At 33.0% G+C, this 22,201-nt stretch overlaps 1 protein-coding gene across 1 annotated transcript; it reads right to left on the reverse strand.

Moving 5' to 3' along the window:
* Positions 1 to 10,270: 10,270 nt before the first annotated feature.
* Positions 10,271 to 12,690, reverse strand: LOC131079378 (homeobox-leucine zipper protein HAT22). Its single transcript, XM_058017295.2, has 3 exons — positions 12,159 to 12,690; positions 11,274 to 11,353; positions 10,271 to 10,888 (listed from the first exon to the last, which is right to left on the reverse strand). The coding sequence occupies exons 1-3, from the start codon at positions 12,444 to 12,446 to the stop codon at positions 10,612 to 10,614; spliced, it is 645 nt and encodes a 214-aa protein (XP_057873278.2). The 5' UTR covers positions 12,447 to 12,690; the 3' UTR covers positions 10,271 to 10,611.
* Positions 12,691 to 22,201: the final 9,511 nt, after the last annotated feature.

Raw genomic sequence — 22,201 nt, forward strand, 5'->3', positions numbered from 1 at the left:
CATTGCTCCTTTATTTTCCATCTTATCACTGATTTTTCAATTCCATCTATGATTTGTTTTTCATAAACTTTGTCAATATGCTTTTCAATGGTGTCAAGATTCAACTGCAACATCTTCTCCTTTTTATATTTCCAACTACAAATCTTACACTTGCATTCTATTGGAGGGTCACCTTTGTTTGGATTCTCCACTGGCTCAATAAAATGGATACTTTAACACCCAATCAATTTGAAGATTCCTTTCCATATCCCACTCCCGACTCATTTTTTATTTGGATTTTCTTTTCCCCTTTCATGCATCATCATCATCTATGGTATTGTCAACCAGGTCGATTATCACATCCCCGCTACCCTAGGTATCTACCAAATCTTCTTCTTCATTGTCATCTGAGATATCACATTCACCACCTTCTTCAATATTTGGTGTAAGTTGTGAATGTGGTCATGGTAGTTTGATGATGTACCTTCATGATCATCTTTTTTTACCACAAACATTTCTAAAGTACGAATTTAAGGTTCTGCATTTTTCTGCCCTCTCTTGGCCTTCACCACACTCAAGAGTCTTACCCTTCTTCCTATTCAACATCTCTGATGAAATAAAGGCTGCAAAAAAACTATCTACTTGTATAAGAAGCAATAATAGACTATAAGATTTGTTGCCCCTAGGGCCTAGAATCTAGATGTCTAAGGTTTCCCCAATAAATAAGAATGATCTAAAAATTGCTAATAGACCGAGATGAATAATATTATAAAACTTCAAAGAAATGATCACTTACCTTTAGATTCTTAGAGAGTAGCACAGAGAACTAATAGACGAATATGCAACAATGGTTGTTCTTGTCCAATTTGAGAGCTCCGAACCGAGTACCGACCAAATTGTGTAAAAATAAATTTGATCTTTCATACAATCTTATAATACCAATCCATATTTGGCAAATATTACGGGAATTATAAATGGCATACAAAATTTTTGGTGAATCCCACTTAATTCTAACATGTCTTATGGAAACATAGGGCAAATGAAACATTGATAAAACTATACGTTGTAATTTACTAGGCGATTATGGACCGTCCATTGGGATGGACTTATAATAGAGTTGGTGAAATCAATCCTCCCACAACATTGAACGATTAATGGTATTGTCAAATATTGGGGAGAATTAAGACACTCTTCCGAAAATGCCATGCGAATTGAGTCCTCATGCAAATTGAACTATTAATGGCTAATGGCGCATTACGTCGGTGCATTAAGGCACACTTCCGAAAATTCAAGAGAAAATATTAAATAGTCTATTGTGAAACGTAGACTCTATTGGTGAAATCTTTAAATCGTTACAAATAATTAAGGAAAATGAAAGCGAATTGAAATGCATTTGACCAAAAATTTATAAAGTCAGGGCGATCCAGCCACCTCAATCAGTCCAACTTATTTGCCATTTTTGAAATGACCGATACCAAATATTCGCCAATTGGCGATTATTTGCCACTAAAATTTTCTCTGCCTCCGAGGTGGTCTTTTTATTTTGTCGTTGAGTAATTGTGGTGTTAATTGCATCAATTTGCATGCCTTTGTCTATAGATGGCTTATCATCACACCTAGGATTGAAGAGATGGTTGAGATCACCTTGTGAAGTCTTGTAAGGGTTGAAACCCCTTGTTTATCATCCCTAATGTGTTGCAAGCCTTCCTGTATTGTTGGTTGGTGTTTTGAAATCTAATCCTTCTGCTTGTGCATCGAGTTGTGACATGATGTCATAAGTTTGTAGTTTGAGCTATTGAACTTATGAAACTTGTTAAAGTTATTCGAGAATGTTTCAAATAAAAATTGTTTATTTTTCTTAGCTCATGTCCTCGATGGTTCCTTGGTGGGCCATTACAAATAGCCTTCCTGCCACAAATCAACCAAGCTAAAACCACTTTTAATATCAAATGTAATGAATCCAACATACATACCATACCTTTAATAATATAACATTAAAAATATTGTTATAAATTATATTAATAAAAAAGAAGAATTCTCACAAAATAAAAGAATTTCAATAGAGAAATAAATGCGTAATAGAAGATCTATACCTTGGGAAACTCTTTTGGAAAAAAACTAGCAACCAATAACACCACTTTTATGTATTTAGAATAAAAAATAATTGCAATACAAGAAGAAATTTTTCCCATATTATCAATGAGATTCTCAACACACTAAGATGAATTTTGGTGGGATGTACTTATCTTCCAACAATCTCGAATATCCTAGCATCTCAAGTGATCTTTATATAAAGAAGAGTCTACTTACTAAGTTTCAAGGTTGACTCCCATCTTTTATTTTAGATTAAAAAATCATTACAACTTCTAAGGTGAAAAAAATATGACTTAATTTTCATGTGCTCAAGACATGTCTTCTTTTGGTCCTCTAAATGCAATTTAATGTAGTTTACCAATATGAATTGAATACCATTTCTCAAGAAAGCATTGATCTCGCAAAGGATGAAAATGTGAATCAAAATAAAATGGAACAATGCAATACAAGATGCAAATTCACACACACTCACTCAATAAAGCCTAAGATCTATGCATAAAATCAGATGATAAAAAATAATGCCATAGCTCAAAGACCATTGATTGCTTTGTTGTTTACTTGATATTTACTTAAAAGCTTGAAATGTGGGTTGCCCTTCAATGTAGCCTAAACATGATAGCACAATGATGGTAGGATAATTTGATACTTGATGCTTGATTATGGGTACTTGATGCTTGATACTCGATGCTTGATAATAATTATGCTAGATGAATGCTTGTAGATAAATTGGAGCTATGGAAAATGAAAGAGTGAGGGGTTTCCCTTATATGTTTCGCTTAACATTTGATCAATAGTGGAGATAAATTAGAAAGATCAATGAATGAGAAAATTCAAGATAAGGTAGGACCTAAAAATAGCATATGAGTTAATGAAGTGGAAGGATTAAAAGAGATCAAAAGCATAAGTCATGAGAATATATATATATATATATATTTGGAAGGAATAAAAAAAATAATAAATTATTTAAAATTTATTTAATTTTGGAAGAAGTGTTAACCAATTAAATATTTTTAAAATTATTTCTAGTAGTTAAATCAGAAGATGAATTGATTAAATAATAAAATTAATTCATGCTTCAACTCTTTGAACTCTCTTCATCCTAATGATAGTTAAAAAAATTCAAAAACAATCGAATCCAAAAACATACTATTGACAATTACATAGATTGTGAAAATCTATTGACATGAATAGTAAAATCATTTAGTTACTGTAGAAAAAAATGATAAAAATACTATTTAATTAATGTAGGTAGAAGAATTGACATGGGAAGATGATGAAGTGATAGATTGAATATACATTAATCATTTTTAGACGTCTACAAATCTATGATGTCTCACTATTCTACAAAATATTAAATATTTTATATAAAGTATACACCACCTTGTCAACAAATGAGACAATCAATTGAAATAAATTAATGATTTAATTGATCCACCCCAATCCATTATTAATTCTAGAAAATATGAGCAATAGTCAAAAGGTACCAGTTATTCAATTAGTCATATTAGACTGATTTATCAAGTGGTCAAACCAAACTACTCAATGAGTCTACGCCAATGAAAGTTCCGGGGGATTAGGGCAACCGGTAAAAGTCGGTCGTGCAATCGGTAAAAGTCGGTCGTAAGTAAAAAGCGTGTCGTGGTCATATGCAGGAACCGTACGGGAATTAACTTTAAATACAATAAGTTGGCCGTAAAAGGGAGATTTAAGAATAGGAGGTTTTGATTCCTAGACCACTTTGGGAGTAGCAAATTAATTAACGCTTCGCTTTCCACTCATTGAACGGAACGGATCATTCTATATGTATGTCTAAGTTCATGCACTTTAAGCATCAATCACAGCCGTCCGTTTCAAACACGACCACAACATGTGAGCTCCGTGTGGCTTGTAATCATTATGTGTTCTCTTATGCCAACACCAATGTTATTTGGATATAAATATTGTTTTAACTATTATAACCACTCTTCAATTAGAGAGAGGAGGCATATTCCTTGGACCAAAATTCAATCCATTCACACCTAGGAGAGAAGAAATTGGTTGTTTATGTGAGATTGAATTTCTTTCACACAAACAAAAGAGAAAGGTTGTGTCTTATATGATGGATAAGAATAGTTTTTTAAAGGGAAAGTTTTTAGATTTGGTTATTTAAATATTTTTTTCATCAATATTTTGGATTATATTTATAATTCAACATCAAAATGAAGATAGTCCATGATTTAATGATATTCTTAAACTAATATTCAATCAATTCGAATCTATAGAGACACGATATTGCTTGTTAATATGAGATAGAATTCCTTTCACACAAACAAAAGAGAAATGTTTTTGATTAAAAAAGCAGTGAGAATTAGGGCACTGACCCTTTACATAGCAGAACTATTAACGAAACCACAGTGCAAAAACAACACTATAACAACATTAACAACAACTAACAACAACTAACAACAAAAAGAGACCAAGTCTTAGAAATGTTGTGTGAGAAATGTTGTGTCAGATGATGAATAACAATTTCTTTACAGGTTGGAGTTTTTAGATCTCATCATCTAATTATTTGTTTATCAATATTTGGGATCATATTCTATAATCTAACATTAGAGTGAAGATAGCCCATAATCTATTCACATTTCGTTGACGGAAATCCAATCAATTTGTTTCTACACAGACAAAAAAATCGCTTGTTTATATGAGATAGAATTTCATTCACACAAACAAAAGACAAATGTCGTGTGTCACATAATTAAAAATTTTGATTTCATCATCTAAATATATTTTTTTTATTAGTATTTGAGATCATTTTCTATAATCTAACATTAGAGTGAAGATAGCCCATAATCTATTCATATTTCTTAGACCAAAATCCAATCCATTCGAATCTACCCAAACAAAAAATTGCTTGTTTATATGAAATTGAGAATTCCTATCACACAAATAAAAGAGAAATGTTGTGTGTCACATGATTAATAAAAGGTTTATACAATTTGGAGTTTTTAGATTTCATCATTTAAATATTTTTTCATCAACATTTCAAGATCATATTTTATAATTTAATATCAGAAGGAAGATAGCCCATAATCTATTCATAGTTCCTAGACCCAAATTTAAATAGTTTGAATCTACATAGACAAGAAACTTCTTGTTGATATGAGATTGAAGCCCTCTCACACAAACAAAAGACAAATATTGCGTGTCATATGATTAATAATAAGATTTTTACAAATTAGAGTTTTTAGATTTCATCATCTAAATATTTTTTTATCAATATTTGGGAGCATATTCAGAATCTAACATTAGAGTGAAGATAGCCATGATCTATTCATTTTTAATAGACCAAATTCAAATTCATTCAGATCTACCTAAACAAGAAATCACTTGTTTATATGAGATTCAACTCATTTCACACAAACTAAAGAAAAATGTTGTGTCACATGATTAATAACAAGGTTTTTATAGTTAGTAGTTTTTAGATTTCATCATTTAAATATTTTTCATCAACATTTGGGATCATATTCTATAGTATTATAAATACTTTCAATTGGATAGAGGCCGCATATTCATTTGACCAAAATTCAATCTATTCACATCTACTTAGAGAAGAAATTGCTCGTTTATGCAAGATATAATTCCTTTCACACAAATAAAAGTGAAATAGTGTCTCACATAATTAATGACAATAATTTTACAAGTTGGGGTTCTTAGATTTGGTTATATAAATATTTTTGATCAATATTTCAAATTATATTCTATAGTTCAATATCAAAGGGAAGATAGTCCATAATCTAATCATATTCTTGATGCAACCATAACCGACAAAACCCTCAAAGAGAATTAACCGACTTATGCAACAAGAGTAACACAATGAACACAACAAGAAAACATAGCAAGATTACAGAAACAACCTTAGAACTTCTGGCAACCAACTGGTTATCATCATATAATCATCTTACAACATTTGGTAGTTAACTGGTTACATGCAGGCTATCAGCCAGATACAATCCAATTGAGACTCTCAGAATCAACAAAATCACTAATTACCAATCTCAATCCTTATTCTGATTTCTACTTCCTCTCTCCTACAAACGATTACATGGTGCCATATATATACCCTCTAGAACATATACGGGTCAGCCTCAAAAGATTACATTTACGAATGCAGGAAAATGAAACAAGTAACTAGATTGACCCTAAGAATGAAAGAAATATTTTCATAAAATAACAACCAAGAAGTGCGGTTCAATAGGAAAGTCGGCCACATGCCAAAAAACATCGAACAAGACCCAAAATAGATATCCACATGCCAAGAACTGCTCTAGTAATGAAGGAAAGTTAACCGGTAAGCACAAGAATTGTCCCGGAACCTAGAAACAGTCAATCGAGAGCGCTAACTAGCTGGAAAAGAATCCAAATGGAATGAAAATATGGAATTAATCACACGAACCAACCTGGAAACTGAAAACAGGATCTGCAATGAAAAGCAAGCAACTACCGGTACCTATTGGTAAGAACACAAAAAACTGCACACTAAACTGAACAAGAACTAAACTAAAAGGAAATATTTTTGGTTGATGCAAGATTGCTCAAAGATCGGGGATGCTCCTGCATCAGACACCCTAGGTAGAAAGAGATGTTCCATGAGAGACAACTCATGAAAATCTAAAAGGATTTGGGATAAAGACCCCATGCTCATTTCTGATCCAAACATCTTCCTTATCTACCAACCTCTTCTTCAGCTCCTCTAAGATCTCAACCGACTTCTCTAACCCCTGACTCTCTTTGTTTCTCTTCCTTTGCTCCAAATCTACACATTGTCTTTGTTTATTGCTCTCTTTCTTCTACAACTCTGACTTGTTTCTACCACAAGACTTCATCCGGTTTGTCACCAAAATCTCTTTGTCATCCGGTTCTATCTGTCCATCAGGCTTATTTATCAAATCTTTCTACAAACTCATGCCACCTTCCAGTATTACCTCTACAATTGGTTTCTTAGTAGTGCAAATTTTCTCAAGACTCGGATTCTTCACCTCCTTCTCTTTCTCCTTCAAAGAAGTCAATATGAAATTTTGCCCATCTTTCTCAATAGTGACTAGGTTTCTTCTACAGTCATAAATAGCTCCTCTATCAAACTGCCAAGGTCTTCCCAACAATACATGACAAGCACTCATAGATACAACATCACACAAGACCTCATCCCTAAAAGGCCCAATATTGAAATTCACCAAACACTGTTCCTTTACTTCTATCTTTTGATCATCTTGTAACCAACTTACCTTGTAAGGACAAGGATGCTCAAGCCTTTTCAACCCAAGCTTCACTACCATCTCTTCATATACCAAATTATCAGTACTTCCACTATCCACAATAAACTTACAATGTTTACCACCTGATTTGCACACAGTCTGAAAAAGACTCTTTCTCTGAGTAGATTTGGTATCCTCACTACTCTGCTCCATCACGACTCTTCTGAACATAAGGGATTCTCCTTGCTCTAGTGTACAGTCAATAACTTCACCTTTCGGTTCCTCATTAGCCACACAACTTCTTGCCATTCCCTGCTTGCATTCATAAATTCTATGTCCGGTTTCTCCACAATTGAAACATTTGCCAAGAAATTCTCTACCGGTATTGCCAGTGCCCTTCCTTTGTGTTTTCTATTCTGGTTCTTTACTCCACTTAGGTTTTGATTCTTCCTCAACATTTTGCTTCTCTGTACTCATCTGTCCCTTGAATCTCTCCTTCCCTCTATGTTTATTCGACTGTCTTCTTTTCATCTTCTCCTCAGCCTTCAAAGCATACTCATAAGCTTCTTCAACTGTGGAAACCCTCAACATGCTCATCTCATCTTGAATGTTAAATGCAAGTCCATTTATGTACCTCGCCACCTTTTCTCTATCCATCTCTCTATGTCCAGATCTAATCATCACCTTGTAGAGTTCCTTAGTGTACTCTTTCACAGTCATGTTTCTCTATTTCAGGTTCTACAACTTCTTGAACAATTCCAACTCATAGTCTCCCGATATGAACTTGGTCTTCAATCTTGCAACCATTTGTCTCCATCGGGTGACCTTCTTTTCACCATTCTCCACTATGTCTTTCTGCAATTCTTTCCACCACAAGGAAGCATGCCCTTTCAACTTAGTCTGTGCCAACTGAACTCTCTGTGGGTCCTTGACATCCTCAAACTCAAAGTAATCCTCCAACTCTCTGATCCAATCAATCAGATCCTCCAGGTTCAACGTTCCGGAAAAAATTGAAACCTCCCCTTTATGAACTTTACTCTCTTGCACCACTTCTCTCAGGAATCTTTCCTCTCTTCTATCTTCTAGTCCTTCAGCCTCTTCCGCTTCAAGATCTTCATCAAATTCTTTATACTCATCCTTAGATTCAGGGTTCCTCTGCAAACGAGCCAAAGCATTTCGGATTTCATTCCTCACTTAATTATTGAAGTTCTCCATCATCTACTCTACCCTCTGGGGGTTTGTCCTTCTAGGCAGCATCTCTTCTTCCACTCTGGTGAACTACCTCAACTCGGCGATTTGACTACTGGTTTCAATTGCCTCCCCTCGGCGATCTATTGAACAAATGCACAACCTGCCTCTAATCGATAATTTGTCCACCCAAAGGAATGCCTTAAGGTTTGCAAACAACTCTTCCACTAACCGGTTCATAACCAGCTCTGATACCACTTGATGTAGCCATAACTGGTAAAAACCTCAAAGAGAATTAACCAGCTTATGCAACAAGAGTAACACAATGAAAGCAACAAGAAAACATAGCAAGATTACATAAACAGATCATATTATTGCCTTATAACTTCCGGCAACCAACCGGTTATCATCATACAATCATTTTAGAACATCCGGTAGTTAACTGGTTACATGCAGGCTCTCAGCCAGATACAATCCAACAGGGACTCTTAGAATCAACTGAATCACTAATTACCAATCTCAATCTTTATTCTGAGTTCTACTTCCTCTCTCCTACAAATGATTACATAGTGCCATATATATATACCCTCCGGAACATATCCGAGTTAGCTTCAAAAGATTACATTTAACAATGCAGGAAAATAAAATGCGTAACCAGGTCAGCCCTAAGAATGAAATAAATCTTTTCAAAAAATAACAACCAAGAAGTGCGGTTCAACAAGATGCTCAAACACACACCAAAGAACATTAGACAAGACCCAAAATAGATCCACACACCAAGAACTGCTCCGATAATGAAGGAAAGTTAACCAGTAAGCACAAGAACTGTCTCAAAACCTAGAAACAGTCAACCAGGAGCGATAAATAGCCGGAAAAGAATCCAAATGGACTGAAAATATGGAATTAAGCACATGAACCAGCCTAGAAACCAGAAATAAGATCTGCAATGAAAAACAAGGAACTACTGGTAAGAACACAAAAAACTGCAAACTGAACTAAACAAGAACTAAACTGAAAGGAAATATTTTTGGTTGATGCAAGATTGCTCAAAGACCGGGGATGCTCCTACATCAATTCTTTAGACCAAAATTCAATCAATTTAAATCTACGCAGACAAGAATTGCTTGCTTATATGAAATAGAATTCCTTTCACACAAACAAAAGAGAATTATCGTGTTAGATGATGAATAACAATTTTTTTACAGATTGGAGTTTTTAGATTTAATCATGCAAATATTTTTTCATCAATATTTTGGATCATGTTCTATCATTCAACATTAGAATGAAGATGACCAACAAGTTAGAATTTATGTCTTAATCAAAATTTAATCCATTCAAATCTATAAAGACAAGAAATTGCTTGTTTATATGAGGGAGAATTCTTTTCACACAAACAAAAGAGAAAGGTTGTGTCTGACATAACAAAAAACAATATTTGTTACAAGACGAAGTTTTTAGATTTGAATATTTTTTCAACATTTCAGATCATATTTTATAATTTAACATCAAAATCAAGGTAATCTATAATCTATCCATATTCCTTAGACCAAAATTCAATCAATTTGAATCTACACAGACAAGAAATTGTTTTTTATATGAAATAGAATTCCTTTCACACAAACAAAAGAAAAATATTGTATTTCACATGATGAACAACAAGGTTTTTACAGTTTGGAGTTTTAAAATTTGATCATCTAAATATTTTCCCATTAATATTTAAGATCATGTTCTATAATCTAACATCAGAATGAAAATACTCCATAATCTAATTCATATTCGTTATATAAAAATTCATCCATTCAATCTACATACACAAGAAATTGCCTGTTTATAAGATAGAATTCCTTTCACACAAGCAAAAGGAAATAGTTGTGTATCATATGATGAATAACAATTTTTTACATCTTCGAAAGATTTTAGATCATATCTTATAATCTAGCATCAAAATGAAGATAGCCCACAATTTAGAATTCAGGCCTTATCCCATTCATATTCCCCAACTGTGAATCAGTTTACATTCATTCGAGGCCTGCAACTACCCAATAAATCCGCAGGTGACCTCGGTAGGGATTGTTGAAAAAGCTCTGTAATATGTACAGTGTATATAACAATCCCATCAAGAGGCTGTGGGAGAATTCTTATAAGTGTAGAAGGGTTGTTTTGGGAATTGAGGGAAAGTCCCAATTTTATCTGCTGTTATCATTCTTCTCTCACAGGAAGGACAGATGCTTAATGTTGGTGCAGGTGCTTGCATGTATAGTGGAGACGCTGTTGCCAGTTTCAGAGCCCTCATTTCTGCTAACTCTTTCTGCAGTCTTCTGTTCTCCTCACTCAATGACTCATAGCATCTCTTCAAGAATTCACAATCCACTTCAGTTTGCTTAAGCTTTGTCCTGCAAAATTCATCAAATAGATGAAGTTTTGACAACTCTTGTTATAAATGTAATTATAAATGTAATGTTTCCTACACTGAAGTTTTTTTAAAAATGTTTCTGATCATATTCTATGATCTATTATCAGAATAAAATAGTTAGAAAACTAATAGATCATAAAATATGATTTAAAATTATATCATCTATGATCTTATATCAAGATGAAATAGTTTTAGATAATACTCCATGATCTATTATTTCTGAATCATACTCCATAATCTATTCTTTCTCTTTTCTACCTATTTCATCCTTATTATATAATCAAATCTAAAATTATCGCTAGGGTTTAGATTACAAAGAGAATACTATTTTGCATATAAAGTGCACCGTGTGAGCTTATTGCTACCTTGCTCTTCTGTTTTGAAACCAGACTTCAACTTGTCTAGGGCGAAGATTCAGCTGATTGGAGAGAACTTGTTTTTGCTTCTGCATGCCAGAAATACAACATTATCTAGCTGTTAATGTCGATTTCAAATTTCCCCAAAAAAGGAAAAAAAAAAGGTCAGCTTCTGAAAGCCCACATATCTAGATTAAAAGAAAAAAAAGCTTTGAAGAGGTAAATGCACTTTACAAGGTCTTTTGGACAATTTTAATGGACATCATGCCTCCATCAAACTCAAAGACAGTAATAGCAGCCTTCTAAATAAGAATAAGCATTTGTACGTGTTATATACTTATCATAAATCTTAAATTTCATGCCCCATAGAAAAAGATTTATGAACAAAACAACTAAGAAGTTTCCAAACCCACAAATTCTGTTGCAGAGAGGACAGCCAAACGTTGAAACAATAAATAGAAAGAACTCCATAAAAGCAAAGTTACAGTGCAGTAAAAAACTATTCTATTTATATTTTGTGGAAATTTTACATCAAATATATATTTATCTTATTCTTATTGACTGTTGAGTTGGATGATATTTAAGAATAGTCGTTAAAAACATCTAATTTTAGAGATCTTGTTAAATAAGGAATATGACTAACAATTCGACAACAATGGACAAAACATGCAGCAAATGAAAAGCCAAGGGAAAACATTAGTGGCTGAGAAGACGCCAGTTGGGTTATGATGCTATGAAGATGAGGATAGACTAGACACACTGGCCTGAAAGAAGAGCTTCTATCAATCTTGATGATCAATCAATGAGTGTGATGACAAAGTTAAATAACAAAACGAAACATAAGAAGCTTTTATTCAATCTCATGAACCTTAAAGAATCAATAAGCAAACTTACAGGATTTAGGGTACTGTTTTGTTTGAAGCTCTCCTCCAAAAGGGCAGACTGTTCTTTTGTCAGTTTAAGCTTCTTCCTCGTACTACTACTTTCTTCTTCTTCATCACTAACTCTAGAACCACCCAATTCCTCCTCTGTAACACCATCCTCCCGTTCTCTTTTCATGCTATTGTCTCTCCCCATTGGAGAAGGAGAACTAAGGCCACCATCATAATATCTCCCTACACCAATACTCAATCCTAGAGCAAGCCCTGAATCATAACCTTCCTCCTCGCCCATTCCTTCCATAGGCCAAAAGACTCTTACTGAACTCCAAACGATGTATAATTCTCTGCAACAAGATTAGCTATGAATGAAGGCAATACAAAGAGGAGATGGGGGATTGGATTTGCAGGAAATGGGTCTCTCTTATGATAAATTTTGGATTTGGAACAAAAGGGTCTCTCTTATAATAGATTCTGGATTTGGAAGAAATGGGTATCTCAAGATTATGATAAGTTTAGGATTGGGAAGAAATGGGTATGTCTTATAATAAATTTTTGAACCCTTGCCACTCCACACGTTTGACTAGGATGGGGACAATAATGAGAGAAGCGTTGAAAAATGAAAGGGAAAGCCAATGGCATGAACGTTAGAAAAGGTTTGAGATAGATAAGTCTTGCACATGGATTGATGATTACACAAAGAAATGATGCCCTGCCCACAGCAGGAGGAATCCCGTGTAGAAGACGTAAACATAATTGGTGGTGGTGGTCACACAACAAAGTCTCTTCACAACTTTCCAAACCACTAAACCAAAAGAATAACGAATTAGCTTCTTTGGAATTCTCTCACTTGCTTCCCTCATTGCCAATCATTCAAGTGCCATTCCAGCTTTTCATCTTCCTGCTACTGCCCATAATTGACTTCTCAAATTAGGGTTAGTTTTACGTTCACAAAACATCAATTATTCACCTCTTTTTGGGTTTCCCTAACCCTAATATCATGGAGCAATGCTTCCTAGATACCTACCAGGTAACTATTAAGGCCCACCAAAGATCAACTAACGTATCATCACACTTTGAGTCCCCACTTAGCAGGTATAGAATCTAGGGCTCTTTCATTTCTTTATATGACAAAGTTTACATGTTTTTCAATTCTTGATATGACAAAGCTTATGTGTTTTTCAATTCTTTATATGACCAAGTTTGTATATATGTTTTCAACTTTTCACAGGTTTTAAGATGACCCAAACAACAACCAATATCTAGAAGTTTTCCTTCGACTTAAATTTCTTTTATTTAAACTTCCAACTTGTTAAAGTTATAGATAACACTCTGATTGGTTGATCGTTTGAATCTACATGCAATCAATTGTATTTTATAGGTTAGAATGGTGGACAAACTCTCCCATCCTCGTTGAAACCTAAACAAGTTTGAAAATTTTAATATGACAATTCTATATTGATTAGATTATCAAGTGACTTTTAATTGATTGTAATGATTAAACTTTGTATAAGTCAAATATTATTAACATTAAAAGTAGAATATTTTATCTAGAATATTTTATCTTGAATATATGTTTGATTAGAATATTTAAATTTGAATAAGTATATACTATTTGACTGATCAATTATTCTTTTATTGACATAATTATTGTAGGATAAAAGGTGTATAACATGCACACATTCTTAAGTATTGGTCCTAAGTCTTAGTTATCTATTTATCAACAATATTCTAGAATTTTGAAATTCAAATTTAAATGGGAGAGAAAGCTAACATCTTTTCAATTAACTGTTAGTTATTGACTTGAGGATGAAACAAGTCAAATTGCATAATAAAGTATTGTATAAAAGAAAATATCCTATTCCATTTTTAGTCGTCCAATAGATATAGGAATCAACCAAATATCATAGAGCATTACATTTGAGTATGAAAGAATCATGAGATTACATCAATATTTACACTTAGAAACTGATTAGAGAATATTGTATGTTTTTTTTCTCTCTCTAATCCTTGTTTTAATAGAAATCAAAAGGATTCAATGGAGAATATTTTGACCTAGAAAATTTTCAGTAGTGCTCATCAACAACATTTTATTTTATAGATATAGATTCCAGAAGGTGAGGTAAATTTGATACATCATTATCATTTGAACATTGATTGCATCATTAGATTACATCATTATCTTGAATATGTGTTTTATTAGAGCATTTAAATTTGAATAAGTATATGCAATTTGGTTGACTAATTATTCTTTTATTGATAGTTCAATAGTTATATTATTATAAGGGTAAAAGATGTATAACATGCACACATTCTAAGTATTGGTTTTAAGTCTTAGATTACTTGATTATCAACAATATTCTAGAACTTTGAAATTAAAATTTAAACTTATGACAAAGCTAACCTCTTTTCAATTAACAATTAGTTATTGACTTGAGGATGAAACAAGTCAAATTTCATTATAGAGTATTGTATAAAAGAAATATCTTAATCCATTTGTAGTCATCCAAGAGATCTAAGATTCATTCAAATATCATATATAACTATCATTTGAGCATGAGATTACATCAATATTTACACTTAGCAATTGATTAGGGAATCTTGTATATTTTCTTGATCTCTTTAATCCATGTTTCAAAAATATTAAATTTTAATCAAGTAGATTGACTAGAAAAGATTTTGGCTTAAAAATTTTTCAATGTTGCTCATCAACAACATTTTATTTTATAGATGTAGATTCTAGAAGGTGAGGCAAATATCATAGAGAATTGTCATTTGAGCATTCATTGCATCGTAAGACTACAATAATATCCACATTTAGAAATTGATTAAGGCATCTTGCATGGTTTCTTGACTTTTTTAATTATTTTTTTTTAGAAAACTTGCAATGGTGCTCATCAACACCTTACTTTATAGATATAGATTCTAGAAGGTGAGACAAATAGAATTTAAGCATCTAGAATTAAGTAACTTATTTTTGTGTATAAAGTTCATTTATATAAGTGATATTCATTACCATGAACATGGAGTTAAATAATTCCACAAACCCAAGAAAATAAACATTTTCATTAGCTATTTATTAAGGATTTCTAATTCTAGATATGCATTTAAAACATCTTTTTGGATCACAAGATATATTCTATAGTAAAAATTCATCTTGGTTTACATAAAGCTAAATATGGACACCTCATTATCATTTTAAATATTATACTTATTATTAGTTAAACATTTATATTATTGTTTTAACCATTTAGTATATCTTAATTATTTATAAATTTAGCTTTCTTCCTTTCATTTTATGTATAGGAGAAAGAGGAAATTATCATATAGGTGTATTCTATTCTTAGAGAAAGAACCTTTTTGAGGAGATTATTCATATGTAGAAAAAATGTTATTATTATTATTATTAATTTATATTGTTTTTATGTATATTTGAAGCCTTTTAATACACTCAAATGAGTGGATTAAAGTTTAAGTTGCTGAAGCTTCTTGATTTATATAGTTTGTTATAAGTTGTAAGTGAGACGTCTTTTACACTTTAGCATGGTATTAAATATAACTTTCCTATTTATATCTCTTTATTTTTTCTCTCCTCATTTATGTTGATTATAGTGAGAAAAAGTTTATGGCTCTTGATTCGATTAGTGTAGATAGATGTTTTTTTTATGTTCTTGAAGATTTTAATATTATAAATTTTGAGTAGTTATAATGGGATAAACATATTGTATGTGCAAGTGCAATGTATTTTGGAGAATTTTTAGAAAATTATAAAGTTATTTGTGTGATTTAAAACTTCAATGTAAAAAATATTTACACTTTATTATATGGATTATGAAAATATCATGTCTTTCAAAAATTTGTCATGTTATTTTAACACTAAATTTGAAGGAGATGGTCTATTTTCATGTATGCAAGACCATACACACTTTTATGTTTTATTCTCTTCTTTGCACCTTATTGTACTATTGCTAAGCAAAACCTACCAATCTTGAATCCACATAATTTTAGTACTTTCTAAACTAAAATAAGAATTATATATATGAATTAGAGATTGTATAAAGTTAAAAAAGTGCACAAATTGAACCTACTTAATAATTTGAATTGATGGAGTTATTTGTCCAACCCCACAAGCTCATAAATCACCTCCAAGAAAAACATTTGTTACAAATAAAGATAAAAAAAGAATAATTTACTCAACAACTAAGAATTGTATTAATACACAATATTTTAATTTTGCAAATGAATACAATGAACCCTTATAGATATGATGAATGCAATAATAGGCTAAACGCTAGAGGAAGATTAAAAGAGAGAAAAACAAGTGTCCACACATAATGAATGAGACAACTTGAGATAAATAATGCTCAATATAATAAAAGATAAATTCACTCCTAAGTTATCTTAAGTGAATAAAGTAATTAAATTCATAACTATATAATTAATTAGATAATGTCCTAATTACTCCAATACAACCCCCCCCACTAACCTAAGGATAAGCTAGAGAGATAATAATGAATACATGAAGACATAACATGATCCACTACCTACAAAAAAAACATTTTTACCCTTAGGAAGAAACAAATCCAAAGGACATTAGAGAAATCATTCTCATAAATTGGAAGAAGTAGGAATCTAAATCTAAATACTATATCCTATAAAAACTGCTCGAATTTTTCTATATGCATGAAAGATGACGATGGCACAAACCAATAAGGTACTTGCCTAACCAATGTACAAGGTGATAATCTATAACCCTATGAAAATTGATTTAGAACAAGCTCCATGACAAATAAAGATGGGTTGAAAACACGGATGAGGCTATCAACAAATAGGATATGATTGTCATATATATATATATTTCCTATCTATACCAAGGGCTTTTCCAGGCACCAAAGTTGCAGGGAGAAGGTCAACCAAAAAATAGAACAAGCATAACCATAGCTGGAGCAGAGATGGAAACCCATCAACGAATCTTCAACATAGACCAAGAGATACAGAAGGCTCTGTCTGAGACCACAAAAGGTCAATGAAAAAATAAATCCGACCAAACCAACAACAGAGCCTCCAAGAGAAGCACACACCCCAACACAACACGTCAATAAATAGGCCATAGAGCATATACCAAGGGGGAAAAAAAGCCTCTCCCTCGAAAGAAATAGAGACCTAAAAAAGATGGGGAAGTAGAAAACATAGAGCACCCAAACCACCCCCTCCAACAGAACCATGGACCAAGATCCAAAAGAAACCACCATTGCACCAAAAGAGAATAGATCCACTACAGTAGCACCAATATCAGCGACATAAGCCTCCAACCACAACAATAACTCCACAAAAAACACCACCTCATCCAAAGCAACCAGGTCTGCCACAAAAACACCAGCGTCTGCATCACTGACCACCAAAACCCCAAGAACAACCACATCACTGACCAAGCAAACCCACACCCTAGCCCCAACACCGCACCTGCCATAGCCGAAAGCCACAAAGGGCGAGACATATCCGTCGGGCGCAAAAACCCCATCCCGAAGCTAAAGCGGGAGAATAGCACCACCAACATTGTCCATAACCACAGGCGGGAAACAAGCAATGCAAGCACCTCCATCGCCATCCATAGCCACCAACCGAAGATGGGCAAAGTAAGCAGTCAAGGGAAAGAGAGAGAGGGAGAGAAGGGGCCATGCAGGCCAAGGCTCAAACCCCAACAATCCCCACCCAACACCGACTGCCATCCACCATCCATCATCATCATCTTCTCCTTCACCACCATCCTCAATAGCATCCCTTGCATCGCAAAGGCCACCCGAAACCCTAGCACTACACCCACTCCCTTTCCTGCTCACCCTCATTGCTCACCCTCATTTCAAAACTTAATTTAACAGATTTTTTTTTGGAGCATTTTGGATTGTTTGCTCCTATTTTTGTCTCTAATTCAACAACTTTCTCAAAATTTTATATTTTATGTTATATCGTATGTAATAATTTAATTTTAATATATTCGACTTTTACCCTTGATTGATAACAAAAAAAAAACATTAAAAAAAGCCAAAAATAGCAAAAAGGCTACATAACTAGAAAAAGGCTACACAACTAGAGAGTCTCACCAGCTTTAGTGTGGGGACTTAGCTGCATATTGAATTTGATAACTAAAGTCACACTAACTTGTAGATGTACTGTATGAATATTGAGTTTGATAACTAAAGTCACTCTAGCTTGTAGATGTAGTGTACCTAAGAAGTCACTCTAGCTTGTAGATATAGCTTGTAGATGTAGTGTATGAACGCAGATTTGATAACTAGGAAGTCATACTAGCTTGTAGGTGTAGTGTATAAGTGTAGATATAACTTGTACATGTAGTGTATGAACGTACATGCATCTTGAATTGATAACTAGGAAGTCATACTAGCTTGTAGATGTAGTGTATAAATGTAGATATAACTTGTAAATATAGTGTATGAACGTACATGCATCTTGAATTTGAATTTTTTTTTCTCTTTCTTTGAACCATTGTCAAATGATATATCCAATTATCATTTGAACCCCCAACATCTAAAATTTTAAAAATAAATTAATCACTTATTAACTTCGTTTTATAAATGTTTTTAGAGATTAAATAGTGACAAGCTAAAAGAATTTTTTAATTTTTTTTTAACCCCCCAACATTGTCTCAAAGGACCCATCTAAAATTTTAAAAATAAATTAATCACTTATTAACTTCGTTTTATAAATATTTTTAGAGATTAAATAGTGAAAGCTTAAAGAATTTTTTTATTTTTTTAATTTTTTTTTAAAATTTAGTTCAACTTTTAGAGCTCGTCGTCGAGATTAGAATATAAAAAATAAAGATTATTGTTGTCCTCTCCTGGGAATTGTTTCTAGTATTTAAATTTTTTATAAGAGATTGACGAGGGAGAATTTGTTTGGGTGCATCGCCCTTTAATTTTTTTCTTTATTCATCAACATATTTTAAGGAGTTAATCGATTACCCTTTGAGATAATCTTAATTTTTTTATATTTATAAATACTTACGTTTTTATATAGGACAAGACAATTCTAGTTTTTTTAATAAAACTAATTAAGATTATGGCGACAATCTTAATTCATTACTTAGTAAGGAAATGTTTTTAAAGATTTTTAATGTTAGATGGGGCATGCTGAAATGTGACAAATTGTTCTTTTAGATTAGATCCACCATATATGATAAATGACTACCAATCAAAAAGGATAATTAAAAAAATATAATTGTGTCTAAATTAATGATTAGAATGCATATAAAGAGGAAATATGAAATATGAGTAGAAAAATATCAAACATGTCATTATGTAATTGTATTGTATTAATATATTCTCATGTAATAGAAAATGGGTATTAAATGAAATGGATATACAAATTGAAGAAAAATTAATCTCTTAATATAATAGTGGCACGTGGAATCATGTAGTTGCAGGAAGACATTCTCCTAAAAGATAATGGATATATGTGTGGCCATCAATGATAATAAATGGAAAGATCAAATAAGCCCAACATATTATTTTATTTCAAATAAATTAAGTCAACCAAATAACGGGTTGGAGGGCTCAAGGTGTTCATTATTACATTTGAGCAATGATGATAGTGATTAAGACAATCATTCATTAATGTTTATGCTTTCGCTTGCTTTATGTCGGTGCCCTCGATTTTATTCCCACTATAGTTTGGAACGGTTTGCAATTTAAGGAGGTGGTCACTTTCCTTGTTTCAATGGCATTTAGAGGTGGTGAGAGTAAGGCAACCTTGCATTATAGACGAGTTTGGGTAGGATGTTGGGAAGGAGTAAAAAGAAGCTTTAAAATGTAGAGTCTGGGTAGGATGTTGGGGAGTAAAAAGAAGCTTTAAAATGTAGGGTGCCATTTTAAAAACAATTAGAGAGAAGGTGATTGATTCTAATTTTCAAAATAGTGAAATTGTAAATTTCAAAACCCTAAGTTGCACTTGTGGAGTGTGAGGATTTTGTGAGTTTGTCAGCTAGACCCCCTAGGTACCCCCTATACCCCCTATACCCCTAAGTATTCTCAAGTTATAGGAGTATTCTCAAGTTATAGGGCTATTCTTGATTCTACTCAAGCACTTGGTTTTACTCAAGTTATAGGGCTATTCTGGATTCTACTCAAGCACTTGGTTTTCCTCATGTGCTTGGTTGCACCCCCTAGGTATTATAAGTTATAGGTTCTAATCAAGCTTGCACCCCCTAGGTTCTCAAGTTACCCTAGGTTCTTGAGTTACTAGGTTCTCAAGTTATAGGGTTGTGTTTGATTCTTCTCATCCACTGGTTCTACTCAAGTGCTTGGTTGCACCCCCTAGGTATTCTCAAGTTCTACTCAAGTGCTTGGTTGCACCCCCTAGGTATTCTCAAGTTATAGGGCTGTCAAGCACTTGGTAATAGGGTTGTGCTTGGTTGCACCCCTAGGTATTCTCAAGTTATAGGGCTATCTACTCGAGTGCTTGGTACTTGGTTGGTTGCTTGGTTACACCCCTAGGTATTCTCAAGATATGCCCCTTGGTTGCACATTCATGATTCTACTCAAGCACCTCAAGTTGTAGGACTAATCTACAAGTTGTAGGACTAATAACTCACCCCCACTTGGTTGCACATTCTCTAAGTTATAGGACATGATTCTACTCAAGTACCTCAAGTTGTAGGACTAATCTCTAAGTTGTAGGACTAATAACTCACACCCCCTTGGTTGCACATTCTCTAAGCTATAGGACATGATTCTACTCAAGCACCTCAAGATCTTAAGTTGTAGGACTAATCTCTAAGTTGTAGGATTAATAACTCACACCCCCCTTGGTTGCACATTCTCTAAGTTATAGGACTATGCTTCTCCTCAAGTTGTAGGACTAATCTCTAAGTTGTAGGACTAATAACTCACAGGACTAATCTCTAAGTTGTAGGACTAATAACTCACACCCCTCTAAGTTATAGGACATGATTCTACTCAAGCACCTCAACTCAAGTTGTAGGACTAATCTCTAAGTTGTAGGACTAATAACTCACACCCCCCTTGGTTGCACATTCTCTAAGTTATAGGACTATGCTCTAAGTTATAGGAGTTATAGGACTATGCTCTAAGTTATAGGAGTTATAGGACTAAGTTATAGGACTATAGGACTACGCTCTAAGTTATATTTTACTCATATTCCTATGGTTGGCTTCTATTTTATCTCCTATGTTATTAATTCCTATAACTTCATATAGGGTTGGCTCTTCTATTTTATCTCCTATGTTATTAATTCCTATAACTTCATATAGGGTTGGCTTCTATTTTATCTCCTATGTTATTAATTCCTATAACTTCATATAGGGTTGGCTTCTACTCATATTCCTATACGGTTGGCTTCTACTCATATTCCTTCTCCTATGTTATTAATTCCTATAACTTCCTATGGTCCATTTTTTCTCCTATGTTATTAATTCCTATTAATTCCTATAACTTCCTATGGTTCCATTCCATTGTTTCTCCTATGCTATTTTAACCATTATTTTTTACTATATTAAAAAAAATCATCTTCTTAGGAATTTTATCAATGAAGAGAGCAGAGCAGGCTTTATTTTCTTGTAACTAATGTAAGAAATCACCTATATTTTCTTGTGACACTTTATCGCTTTATTTTCTTGTAACTAATGTAAGAAATTGCAATTCACCACTTCCACCTATATTTTCTTGTGACAATTTAGGAATTTCAGCAATGCAAAGGGCATGGGACCATTGGATTCACCACTTTCACCTCTCTATGGGTATTTTGGAATTCCTATTCTCCTCCCCATCATTGTAAGTACAAAACTGCCCACATGCCCAGTGTCCATATGGCCTCAAATAGATATGCCCAAATACTTATTTAAGTATATATATATCCCATGCCCATCAAATACTACCATTTATTGTCCATACCATAAATTATAAATTAATTTTTTTTTTAAAAGAGCTAAAATACTGTTTTCTTTCACTACATGTAGAAGTATTGTTGCCAATATATTTTTCACACAACTAAAAAAAATTAATATATATAGGCATGCATGTA

Source organism: Cryptomeria japonica, chromosome 5 (assembly GCF_030272615.1).
Source record: "Cryptomeria japonica chromosome 5, Sugi_1.0, whole genome shotgun sequence".
Taxonomy (NCBI): domain Eukaryota; kingdom Viridiplantae; phylum Streptophyta; class Pinopsida; order Cupressales; family Cupressaceae; genus Cryptomeria; species Cryptomeria japonica.

Excerpts from the sequence above, each read along its gene's own strand:
- LOC131079378 (XM_058017295.2), bottom strand. The coding sequence starts at position 12,446 with ATGGAAGGAATGGGCGAGGAGGAAGGTTATGATTCAGGGCTTGCTCTA. Across the intron at positions 11,354-12,158 it reads AAAACAGTACCCTAAATCCT|AAGCAAAAACAAGTTCTCTC; the intron begins GTAAGTTTGCTT and ends TCTGGCATGCAG. Across the intron at positions 10,889-11,273 it reads TTTCAAAACAGAAGAGCAAG|GACAAAGCTTAAGCAAACTG; the intron begins GTAGCAATAAGC and ends TGAATTTTGCAG.